This window comes from Dreissena polymorpha, unplaced genomic scaffold (assembly GCF_020536995.1).
Source record: "Dreissena polymorpha isolate Duluth1 unplaced genomic scaffold, UMN_Dpol_1.0 chrUn059, whole genome shotgun sequence".
Lineage (NCBI taxonomy): Eukaryota > Metazoa > Mollusca > Bivalvia > Myida > Dreissenidae > Dreissena > Dreissena polymorpha.
The window spans coordinates 80,001-93,251 of NW_026273373.1; the positions used below are offsets into that span (position 1 = coordinate 80,001).

At 37.4% G+C, this 13,251-nt stretch overlaps 2 protein-coding genes and 1 long non-coding RNA gene across 3 annotated transcripts in view; all 3 read left to right on the top strand.

Moving 5' to 3' along the window:
* LOC127863920 (uncharacterized) overlaps positions 1–120 on the top strand; it is a 9,121-nt gene extending 9,001 nt beyond the window's left edge. Inside the window, exon 8 of the mRNA XM_052403606.1 lies at positions 14–120. Coding sequence (XP_052259566.1) covers positions 14–120 — 107 coding nt within the window. The remainder of the gene's footprint in view (positions 1–13) is intronic.
* Positions 121–951: 831 nt separating this feature from the next.
* LOC127863917 (uncharacterized) lies at positions 952–5,642 on the top strand. The gene is made up of 5 exons (XR_008041242.1): positions 952–1,039; positions 1,309–1,355; positions 3,529–3,583; positions 4,840–4,909; positions 5,558–5,642. It is a non-coding gene; the product is annotated as an uncharacterized LOC127863917 (long non-coding RNA).
* A 380-nt stretch (positions 5,643–6,022) lies between these two features.
* On the top strand, positions 6,023–12,983 carry LOC127863913 (uncharacterized). Its single transcript, XM_052403602.1, has 7 exons — positions 6,023–6,062; positions 7,149–7,354; positions 9,389–9,443; positions 9,900–10,040; positions 10,938–11,164; positions 12,147–12,283; positions 12,896–12,983. The coding sequence occupies exons 1-7, from the start codon at positions 6,023–6,025 to the stop codon at positions 12,981–12,983; spliced, it is 894 nt and encodes a 297-aa protein (XP_052259562.1).
* Positions 12,984–13,251: the final 268 nt, after the last annotated feature.

The following is a 13,251-nucleotide window of genomic DNA, read 5'->3' on the forward strand; positions in this document are numbered from 1 at the left end:
GTCTGTTTTCCAGGTCATTTGGAACACTCATACGAGGCGATCAGGACGAGCGAAGGCTTGAAGCTAGTCAGGTCACACAGGAGTCTGACTGACGTACACAGAATGCACTATAAGGTATGACGTCACACTGCAGTCTGACTGACGTACACAAAATTCACTCTAAGGTATGACGTCACACAGCAGTCTGACTGTGTATACAGAATGCACTATAAGGTATGACGTCACACAGCAGTCTGACTGACGTACACAGAATGTACTCTAAGGTATGACGTCACACAGCAGTCTGACTGACGTACACAGAATGTACTATAAGGTATGACGTCACACAGCAGTATGACTGACGTGCATAGAATGCACTATAAGGTATGACGTAACACAGCAGTCTTACTGACGTACATATAATGCACTTTAAGGTATGACGTCACACAGCGGTCTGACTGACGTATACAAAATGCAGTATAAGGTATGACGTCACATGGCAGTCTTACTTACTTTCAAATAACGCATTATAATGTATGACTTCATACAGAAATCTGACAGGCTTGCACAGAATGCACACCAAGGTATGATGTTATACTGTAGTCTGAGGGACGTACACAGAATGCACTTTAAGCTATGACATCACACCACCGTCTGACTGACGTGTACAGAATGTACTAAAAGTTATGACATTCATTACGCATTTGTTCCATTCATCAAGAACTCAGTTCCGTGTATCAAGCATTAAGTTTCATTAAGCCATCATTAAGTTCCATCACTAAGCATTAAGCTCACTGCATCAAGAATTGATTTATTCATTAAGCTTAAAGTATCATTCATAACACATTAAGTTCCATTCATCAGTCAAACATAAGGGTCCATTCATCACAGACGCAGACGCTTTTCCTGGCAACTATGAAGTCGGATACGTTATTCACAACTTGTGTTACACATGACCATGAACATTTCAGACGACCCATTTGGACGATCTTCTGACTCCGCAGCTGGTTGAAGCCCATTATAACATCACACTTCAGCACACCCCGAACACGGTTAACTTGTAAGTGTTACTGTGGCCTCATCACATGGTATCAACTCACAAGTGCATCCATTTAATGATCATGTGGTGTCAGCTAAAAAATGCTTCTGCTTAATGAAAACATGATATCAGCTCAAAAAGTTGTGTTCTTTCTTAAAATTTGAACCAGCATTTCCAAAAAGATTACAAGATATGTATTTTGCTTGTTATAAAACTTTTGACACGTAAGCGGACATCTCTTGTTTGAAATTTAATTTAAACTGATATTTAACATTCGTTCGTACTTTAAGGCACACGGTCGAAGGTGCTGCCAACATCGAAGAAAAACAGGACGGAGGTAATTACTGTGAAATCATTTATTTTCGCCAGCACGAAATTTCGTCATTTTTATAAAAATGACGTTTTCGTCAGCACTTAAATTCGCCAATTCCTGACTTTGGAAAAAAATGCTTCAGTCAATATCCGATTTGTTTGTCGGAAATATATCGCGGTTGCGAAAAATCGTGGTGGGGAAAGGGGGAGGACACTTGAGAGTCACTTGCAGGAGGTGGGGCCTGTTTGTAACATGTCAATATACTAGTCTTTTGTTATCAGAAGATCAGTAATTGCCCCCATTAGTGTATCATTATTATGATTAGCGGATAAGTGGGACCGAATAACCGTTAACGAGTGTTTGAAACCCGGGTTTGAAACAGTGAAGCCAGTTGCCAATTGGTCTTATTCATTTATTATCATGGCCAAACTTATAACAATCTTACCTTTATCGGCGCAAATTAGAGAAGGTGCGAAGATTTTTGGTTAAAATAAGTGTTAGCAAACTATTTGGTCAGTTTTCAATAAAGTTTCAAGAGTTTTGCATCGCAAATATTGATCACTTTAAGTATACAATAATTTTCGGAAGTGTAATATTAACAGTGCATTATGGGAAAGCGGTTTCATAGGGCAAAGTTCAGATTTAATTGTAACAACCAATGGACGAGTGAGTTTAAATTAGATTGAATGCAATAGGATACAAAGCAATGTTTTATTGCGTCATACTCAGTCATTCGAAACACGTGCTTTCCGGGGATTTCCTGAAAATCGCGCAACAATAAAAGTAAATTTCTGAAAACAATTTCCATACGTTTGGATGGAACTTATCGTCATGACAGCTAATTTCTCTTTACCGGTTACGTTTTTAATTGCTACAAGGAACAATTATTTGAAACATGTATCGTAAAACTTGTAAAAGATGTCAATGATTAAAAAGATGATAGCCCATAAAACGAAGCACAATCTATTTTTACACCTGTATTGTAGTTAAACACAAACAACCAAACACAAATTATTTGTATTTATTTGTAATCAATGCGGATAATGTATATACGGTAAGTATATACATCATCATCTTTTAATTTTGTTTATTGTCTTTGATCCGGATCTAATCCGGTGCGTGGAGGCTGTATAATCTTCTGCAACAACACTGAAAAACACAAAACACACAATGGGTAATAAATTTGATAACAATAAGCGCTTATCATTACAATTCTACCTAAACGAAGTCGACGCAGTCGATACAGCTGTACTGCTTTAGCGTTTTAGAGCAATGTCACGTGTCAGTTAAGTACACTGTGTAATCTACACCATTTTGTGTCAAAACCGGATTTATCTTGATTACGTAACAGAATTTGTTCAAATTAGGGACATAATTGTTCGTTAGGATCTTGAATTCGTCAATCGGTCGACTGACGAAATATACGAAAATTAATGCCTGACGAGATATAATGGTTTCACAGTATTCGCTCTGCAACACTTTTCACGAACACAGCTAAGTGGTTATGTTTTTTACAAATGTTTCGTTCATAAGATCTAAAGCTCTCAGACTAACGCTCTAGGGCTAACGCTCTCGGGCTAACGCTCTCGAGCTAACGCTCTCGGGCTAACGCTCTCGGACTAACGCTCTCGGGCTAACGCTCTCGGACTAACGCTCTCGGGCTAACGCTCTCGGGCTTACGTTCTCGGGCTAACGCTCTCGAGCTAACGCTCTTGGGCTAACGCGCTCGGACTAACGTTCTCGAGCTAACGCTCTCGGGCTAACGCTCTCGGACTAACGCTCTCGGGCCAACGCTCTCGGACTAACGCTCTCGGGCTAACGCTCTCGGGCTAATGCTCTCGGGCTAACGCTCTCGGGCTGACGCTCTCGAGCTAACGCTCTCGGGCTAACGCGCTCGGACTAACGCTCTCGAGCTAACGCTCTCGGGCTAACGTCCTCGGGCTTCCGCCCTCGATTGTACTCTCTCGGGTGAACGCTCGCGCGCTTACGCTTTCAGACTTATGCTCTCGAGCTTACGTTCTATGGCTTTCGCTCCCGGGCGTACGCTTGCGGACTTGCGCTCTTGACGCGTTATTCCCACTCATTAAATTCTCCACATTTGTTTGCGATAAATAACAGGAAATCTTAAATTATATTTATAAGAACATTAATTATACTTGTATGTATTTCTGTAACATGACAATTTTTTTTGTTTTAGAGTTCCCGAAGATTTCCTCTATATCGAGAAGCCAAATGAAACTCATGTTGAAAAAGTAAGAAATGTACATTATATATTTTCTATATTTACGGTACGATTAAAATTAAATTTCAAAAATATTGGGGTGAAAAGTGACAGACGCCGTTGACAATGAACGAGTTTTTAGGTTCCCAACCCTGTAAAGCAGTTGGGGGTAATTTTGCTTTACTGTTGTCAGTCAGTCAGTCGGTCGTATGGTTCGTATACCAGTTCGTGTCCGAAAGACATCTAGAAAGCACTTTGACATAAGATCATGTACATTGGTATGGAGATTACTTCAGATAAACGTATATCATTGTCGATAAGGAGGTCTAAAGTTCAAGGGAGATTGTGGGGGTTTGTGACATGACATTTGTTCCCACACGATGTCTATAGGATGCTTTGAGAAACGGTAATCTCCATTGGAATGCTCGTTAGTTGGAGGGAAATATGATTAACGTTTGTCATGCCAATATTTTGCATGCCTAGGTCGTAAGGTATTTCAGTAATGAAAATAGTCTTTGCGTGATCTCATTTAAGCTCATTAACCTTTAATCATCCCAATTGGTAGCCCTGTTACTCGGAAGATCAGGGAAACAAACATCAAATGAGATTAAATGTAAACAGGTCAAAGGTCATGGTTACATATAAATTAATAATAAAATGTGTGTTCTGCATAAACCATTATGTTTCCAAATTGGTGCACTGGTTATTCGGGGTCGGGGGGAAGGGAAGAGCCCATGTGGTTTGAGGTTAATAAGTAAGAGGTCAAGGTCACAGCGCCTTGAAACATTATTTTATTTTCGTACAACATCTTAACAAAGCTTTAGTCTAGAATTGTAACTAAATATGCCGATCATTCAAGAGCAATAGAAAAGCTGCATTGATTTCGAAAACAAGATAAAAACAGCCATTGTCAAAGTTACATCTGCTTAAAACAATCTCTTTTACTAACGAACACATTTAGGTTATTGTTTCATGTTGGTGGTACACATGTTTTATATACATCTCTTTTTACACTTAACAAGACAGTGACAATATTTATCACACTTCTGGTCACGAATGATGGTCACTCAAATACTGTTAAATCACAATTATTTGTGTCAAATTAATTTTCGTTTATTTCATGGTTTGACCGATAAACGAATTGAACACAAACACATCGGACAATGACGGATGAAAATTCCTCTTTCTCAAAACATCCACGGCTTTACGTATCCACAAAAACAAGTTTTATGCCGCCAAAATGTTATGGCGACGACTGCAAATGATTTTACAGTATCTTGATTCCAGCAAGCACAACGATCCTGCCACGGACCACTCACTGCACGAGATGCATCAGGATTCTATCAGCGTCAAACCGGTATGTATAAATGTTCTATCAGCGTCAAACCGGTATGTATAAATGAGCCTCGTTCTGGGAAAACTGGGCGTAATGCATGTGCGTAAAATGTCCCGGACACTTTCCGCCTTAACTGGATTTTCATTAAGAACAGACATTAATTAAACGACAAATATAATAAAGCGGGAAATGTCGTCCCTGATAAGCATGCGCGAACTGCACAAACTTCTATGGGACGACACTTTCGCACATGAGTTAAGACTCGTTTTTACAGAACAAAGCTCTTAGATGAATATAAAGGCTGTTAAACGTTTTCAAAAAGGATTCTTTTTTGCGTCTAAAAATTCTCACAAATACGGACACAAAACGCCTGGCGCAACTTTTGTTTCTGTAAATATGTGGCCTTGATTTTTCGAAAAGTCTTTGGTTGGCTTACGCAATATAACTGGTTAAGACGCTAACTAAATGGACTCGTATTGCTATTTCAAAGATTATAGTGTTCCATTAAATATGTCTTTATGCTATTTAGCCCACACTCATTTCATTAAAAGCTTGTAATACTTTTCAAATTGTAATTTTTGTTAATTTTATTGCGAAAACCGAACTTAATCTAATCCTGTTAGTTTTTACTAAAAAACACAAATTACGTCGGTGACACTTTGACTTTAGAAACCGGAGGAAAAAGTTCCATTGTCACAAGTTGATGCGGACATTCGGAAGTATATCACGTGCGTCCATTTCTACACCAACAAATGTAAGTTCCATAAAACACACAACTATATGAAAAGAGACATGCTTTAACCAATATCAGCTTGTAGCGGATATTAAATCATTACATTACCTTTCATTATTCTGGTATAGAAGTGACACCATTGTTAAATTATAAAAACCTTAAATCCGCACTCGTTTTTAGTCCACACAAATGCTATGGTTTTGTTTTAAATCGTTCCGGGCGGAACCTTTGCAGTGATTAATTTCTCAAACTGGTTAGCTATGCTTAGAACCAGTCCAATCTCTGCACAGGTATTTCGCCCCGGGTTTGTTTGCGTGTTAATTACGTGGCATTGTTACGGCATGCGTATTATTCTTTCAGTCGACCGTAACCGAACTGAATGCGTGCATCAGCTCCGGGGAATGATAACCTCCCTTGAAAGAGATGACTTCCTGACACTTGGTAAAGGAGTTCACATAAATGTACAATAACAATTGAACCTCCTATGTAAATTGTATATTAATTGTAAATTGTCAAATTATAAATAACACAATAAAAACAGCCCAAAGTCATGCATTTGTAGTTGATTAATTATTAATTTGCAACGTTGGATTAAGTTTTCATAATTCAATAATTTTCCTTAAGCAGAAAACTGTTAATATCTTTTAACTGTAAACGAGCGAACGATATATCCGTCGTCAGCAAGCAAGTCTTAACCTTCCAATGTGACGTCATTGTGACGTCAGCAAGCAAGCCTTAACATGCCAAATTTACGTCACCATGCCGTCAATTAAAAAATGCACAAAGACGTTTAGACTCTAAGTCTGTTTTTTAATGAAACGCATACGCATAAATCGATTTGGAAATTTGTAATATCAAATCATGTGATTTCAGAAATTATTCATATTTTTTCATGCTGGCAATCGTCATATCTGGAAATATAATAGAATACAAGGACAAAAACTTCCTAGTGCTGGCCACAACAAGCCTCAGTTGTGCTAACTCTGGACTATTTGTTTTTGGCATCACGTATCTGAAGACCTCTGGAGGCATATGACGATAAGCCTGTCCGTTTGTTCCTTTTCCGAAAAGTCACGTTCCACCTAAAATGAATAATATTTCCTATAAATCGTTGTTAATTGCCTGTGTCATTGCTTTGAATAATGTCATATAACCAACCTTACCTCATTTTGATACTTTTTACACGGATTTTTTACATGAACACTATAAACAGATCACATGGCCTCATGGTGACCTTGGCCTTCTTTTGAAATAATATTTATTCAAAAGGGCCACTAAAATCAATGATGACAAGGTTCTACAGGGGGAATATGCATTAAGGTGAGCAAGCGATGCCATTTAATTGAGACGTCAAAGATACGGTGGGCGTAATCGAGAGTTATTTGTGTATTGACACGATTGTACGTGGCTATTTTCTTTCTCCTGTCAGAAAGCGTTAACACGTACATGTGACGTCAATTACATGGTGTACGTAGACCAGAGGAATCTATTTATCGACATGATTGCACGCGACTATTTTCTTTATAGGTCGTGAAGCGTTAACACGTACGTGTGACGTCAATGACACGGTATGCGTAGACGAGAGGAATCTGTTCATCGACCTAATTGCACGTGAAGGCAGCGCCGAGGCCCAACTGCTGGTTCTGGAGCACGTGATGTCACAGCCCAATGTGACCGAGGAGGACATGAGGAGATGTCTCTTTCATGCCATCGCCCTACAGAACCCCGTGACGGTACGTCAATATACGAGCGTCGTTCTCGGAAAACTGGGCTTAATGCATGTGCGTAAAGTGCCGGCCAGATTAGCATGTGTAGACCGCACAGGCTAATCATGAACGAAACTTTCCGCCACTTTACGTACATGCATTAAGCCCAGTTTTCCCAGAACGAGTTTCATACATTAAACACACGCTAATTATAGTGTTGGTGTTGGTGTACATAGAAACCCATGCTATTTTGAGAGGGTGCGTTTGTTTAAATAGAAACAAGCCCTTTATCAAGACTGCGCGTTAGTTTACAGAGAAACATGCGCTACTGCAGGCGATGGGTTTGTTAACATAGAAACACGAGCTTTTTTTAAACAATTCCTTAGTTTATATAGGAACACGGGCTTTTTTAAGACCTCGATAAGTTTACATAGAAACAGTGACGTGTTTTTAAGCATTGTGTTAATTTATATAGAAACTAATTCTTCTTGAGTCGTCATATAAGCTTTATTTAGACGACGCAGAAGTTAAATTAGAACCACGCGGTTTGTATACATTGTGTTTGTTTATAGAGTCTATAGACGCACAAAATAGTTATGGACTGCGCGTTAATTTATATAGAAACAATTGCTTTTGTAAGACTGAGCGTTGGATTATATAGAAACACTCGCTATTGTTAGACTGAGGGTTAGATTATATAGAAACAGTCGCTATTGTAAGACTGTGCGTAAGGCTATATAGAAACACTCGCTATTGTAAGACTGAGCGTTAGATTATATAGAAACACTCGCTATTGTAAGACTGAGCGTTAGATTATATAGAAACACTCGCTATTGTTAGACTGAGCGTTAGATTATATAGAAACACTCGCTATTGTCAGACTGAGAGTTAGATTATACAGAAACGCTCGCTATTGTTAGACTGAGCGTCAGATTATATAGAAACACTCGCTATTGTTATACTGAGCGTTAGATTATATAGAAACACTCGCTTTTGTTAGACTGAGCATTAGATTATATAGAAACACTCGCTATTGTAAGACAGTCGCTTTTGTAAGACTGTGCGTAAGGCTATATAGAAACACTCGCTATTGTAAGACTGAGCGTTAGATTATATAGAAACACTCGCTAATGTTAGACTGAGCGTTAGATTATATAGAAACACTCGCTAATGTTAGACTGAGCGTTAGATTATAGAGAAACACTCGCTATTGTTAGACTGAGCGTCAGATTATATAGAAACACTCGCTATTGTTATACTGAGCGTTAGATTATATAGAAACACTCGCTTTTGTTAGACTGAGCATTAGATTATATAGAAACACTCGCTATTTAAAGACAGTCGCTTTTGTAAGACTGTGCGTAAGGCTATATAGAAACACTCGCTATTGTAAGACTGAGCGTTAGATTATATAGAAACACTCGCTAATGTTAGACTGAGCGTTAGATTATAGAGAAACACTCGCTAATGTTAGACTGAGCGTTAGATTATAGAGAAACACTCGCTATTGTTAGACTGATAGTTAGATTATATAGAAACACTCGCTATTGTTAGACTGAGGGTTAGATTATATAGAAACACTCGCTATTGTCAGACTGAGGGTTAGATTATATAGAAACACTCGCCATTGTTAGACTGAGCGTTTGATTATATAGAAACACTCGCTATTGTTAGACTGAGAGTTAGATTATATAGAAACACTTGCTATTGTGAGACTGAGCGTTATATTATATAGAAACACATTCCATTTAATGGTGGATTTTGAATAACATGTACCTTTGTACAAAGGTCAACCATCATAAGACAGCGTGTTGCGTGCAAATAGCCTACATCGAAACTTCAATTGTCAGGGTCGAACATAGATATCAAGGGTCAAATTTGATAATAGACGGCTTGTATTTTTACTTTTTGGAATTTTTAGATAAAAGTTGAGCGTGGATGTATCTTAGCCCTATGAATATATATATATATATATATATATATATATATATATATATATATATATATATATATATATATATATATATATATATATATATATATTGTTTCTTTTTCATGTAGGAACTGGTGAGTCAGGTGGAACAATTGTGCTTTGAAGACGACCATGGGCTCGGTGGTAAATTGATCAGTTAAATTCTTTTGCACAGTCAAAGATTGTTGCTTATGAATAAACCATTGCAATTACAGTTTAAAAACTACTAACTGAATATATTTGAGTTACAAATATGGATATAATAATACACGAGACTGAACGCATTTGAAATGAAAATCTGATGGAAAACCGTATATTATACATTTTTGGTGTAAATGAATGAATTTTACATCTTACATTCAATAAAAATGTTTCGTTTGATAATAAAAATAGTCTTATAAAACTGAAAATGACCGTTACTCATAACAACATAAAACGCATTATTATAATTATAATTATTATTATTATTATTATTATTATTATTATTATTATTATTATTATTATTATTATTATAATTATTATTGTTATTATTGTTATTGTTATTATTATTATGCAATAAATAGCTATCATATTTGTAACTAAACATACCTTGTTCTACAGAAACCCCTGCTTTGTCGAAGACCCGGAAGAGGGCGTGTCTGTCCTTGGGGGCCATGGCCAAGTCCCTGCATGACCGCAACACCACTGAGTCGGACAGGATTGTGGAGCGGATAGAGAACTGGCTCGACCACCACAACGAAAGTAAGGAACTTTTAAGAGACTGGCAGGAATGTGATGTTGATAGAAAACTTGCTCGATCATCACAATGAAATTAAGTAACTCTCGGTTCTAGTAGTGCCGTTCAATCTGAACAGTGACTGCTCAAAAGAAAGTTACAAACGCTTTTTAATAACAATTTAATGACCCGGTTATAAGTGCACAGTTTCCAAAATGCTCCCACTTTGTTGGTGTTCATTCTATACAGGGTCTTCATATCGTATCGTCTTCTTATCTGAACATGAAACGATTGTTCACAAGAAAAGAACTCGATCGGGGAGAGGAGAGAGGGCTGGTATGATCACAGCATCGTATATAAGTGGAGGTCCGCATGTCGTTGTGCCATTGACTGCATGGAAATAAACTCTGGTTAACTCACAAATACCTTGCAAACCTATAGCAAGATCCTTGCAAACATATAGCAAGAACAGTTCATCAAATACCACTAGACTGAATCATGTTTCGTGTAATAATTTTAAATATAAAGCCTGAATAGTTTCATAAAAATTGAAGAAATGACGAAGAAGTTCGAAGAGAAATCTAAGTAAAGAAAAGTTAGAAGGTGATCAAGGCAAAATATTAATTAATGCTATAAACTCACATAAGAGTCTCGCCATGGGTAAACGGGGTTTAATACAGACGCTTAAAATGTCTCCCCAGTTTAGCCTTTGTACGGTCGGTACATGCTAATCAAGGAAGACAATTTCCGCTTAAACTGGATTTTCGCTATGAAGAGACTACCTTAAAACGAAAAAATACTATAAGATAGGAAAGTGTTGTCCCTGATTAGCCTGTACTGACTGCACAGGCTAATATGGGACGACACTTTACGCAACTGCATTAAGCCAAGTTTTCACAGAACGGGGCTCTTTACTTTCACAGCCAAGTCCAGCGACATAATCAAACCCCGCCGTCGTCGGTCCATCGTACAGCATGATACGCCGGCTCTGAAGCATATCGAAACCAAGATGGTTCTCCTACAAAGTCTTGGCAACGCCGGGAAACAGCGGTCATTACGTCACATCCTGTCGTACATGAAGCCGAATGTGGGCGTCACAGCGTGGCGTCGAGCGGCTATAAACGGGCTCAGACATTTCTCTTGCAATAGGGTAATCGGCTATTGGTCGTTTGACATCTATTTTGATGTGTACTTGGAGGAAGAACATTAAGTATTTAAAATACTGTTACTGTTGAAAATTAATTAAGAATAAATTAAAAATATATATATATATTGCATTTACTCTATATCACAGAGGCCAGTCAAAAAAAAGTATATGTAAGAAATTTCTTGCATATACTTTTTTTTGACTGGCCCCTGTGCTCTATATCAAGTGTTCATGCGGAATTGATGTGTACTTTCGTAGCTAAACTAATTATAAAAGCATTTCTCAAACACATATTACTAAAAGAAAACATATAGAATATTTTTTATCAGTACTTTTCAGAATGTAAAAATACTTACTGTACAAACCTTATTATTCGTAAGACATTGATTTTCGGTTAATTTGTAGATTGACCGATCCGCGAATTTCACAAAAACACACCGCCGCAAATACCTTTGCATCAACAATCGGAAATCCACACATTAAAGTAACATTATTATTCAAAATCAACGAAACTTTCGTACAATATTTCGTAAAATAAAGCTAAACAATTAAAAATCTTTGTTCCTTATGACCATTGTCGAAATTTCAACGTCAGATGTGGTCTGATAAAATAGATGTTTGTGGATACAAAATGCTCGTTTTTATTATGGTTTTAACATGGTACCAGTGTTCGTGTGTCGTATCAATAGATATATTCGCAGGAAATTAACATGGAATTTATTGTGGTCACAAATCAATAAAAACGAGCATTTTGTATGTACAAAAATCTATGTAATCATACCGCATCTAGCGTTGAAATTGTGGCTATTGCTATAAGGAACACTGATTGTTTAGTTGTTAACTTTATTTTACGAAATACTTTACGAAATTTTCGTAGATTTTGAGCGTTATAGAGACTTTAAAGTGTCCACACAAAAATCATTATTTGAAAAAATAATCATGCCGACGACTTTAAATGATTTTACTGTACAATGCGCGTTTTCAGAGCGCGGATGCATTGTTAACGAGTATTATATACGATAATGACGAGGTAGTGAGGAAAACTGCCCATCATGTGTTCAAAAGGCACCCAAAGGCAGACGACAGAAACTTTACTATTGAGCACGAGACCGAAGTGATCAGGTATACGTTACCAATATAATGCCTCCCAAGGCAATTTTGATGGCTTGGATCTTTAACCAAACAAAAACGAATTTTTATGAAAATTTTTCTTTTAAAATGGTCGTCAGCAATTAGAAGACACCACGTGCACCAAAATATCAAACACATACGCAACTTATATAAAGAACGCAATTAGTTTTCACGGTTATGCATGTGCTACATGAAATACCAAAACTTGCTCTTTAAAAAAATGGACGTTAATTAATGTAGAATAGTATTGGACATTATATTATTTAAGATTCAAAATAAGTGTACGTAGCCTAGGTGCCACTATTTCATGGTGACCGTGGCTCCAATGCTGCCTGATAGCCGCGGTTCCACTGTTGCCTGCTGAGCGACGCCACTTTTACCTGGTAGCCTTGGTGCTGATGTTGCCTAATTGCATTCTTTTGATGTAGTTTATGAATTAGCAACACTAAATGTTGAAATATTGAAATAAATGAAAAGCAGTGTTTATAAATGTTTAAAGATTAAATGGTGACCTTTCAGGTTGTTGACGTGAAGCAAATACTAACTTGTGTAGAAAAGAAATGTGTAACATTACGTTCCTTATTCGTTCCATATTCCTTGCAGCAAGAATTACACCTATCCTATCGTGAGTCGTGTCCGAAGAAGCCTACTTCAGGCGCTGGAACAAGGAATCCAGGTGACAATACACTAGTTAATGTACACTGATTCAAATCCTTATACAATTAAATGTAAAACCTTAAGTAAAACAAGGCAACAGCATTCTAAGCTGAATGCATATAATAAATAAAAATGGTTTGGCATTCGATATGTAAAACAAGAACTTGGCACGATTCAAATTTGAATATTTTTAATGTTTGTTTTTGTTGTTGTTTTTTTTTTGGGGGGGGACACATTTTAATCGATTGTAACCCGCCTTCGCGCAAGTTTCCCGCTGTTGTCTCCCATTTACAAACAAAGCA

Coding starts and splice junctions, on each gene's coding strand:
- LOC127863913 (XM_052403602.1), top strand. CDS start 6,023: ATGATAACCTCCCTTGAAAGAGATGACTTCCTGACACTTG. Junction 7,355..9,388: donor CCCTACAGAACCCCGTGACG/GTACGTCAATAT, acceptor TTTTTCATGTAG/GAACTGGTGAGTCAGGTGGA. Junction 9,444..9,899: donor AGACGACCATGGGCTCGGTG/GTAAATTGATCA, acceptor CTTGTTCTACAG/AAACCCCTGCTTTGTCGAAG.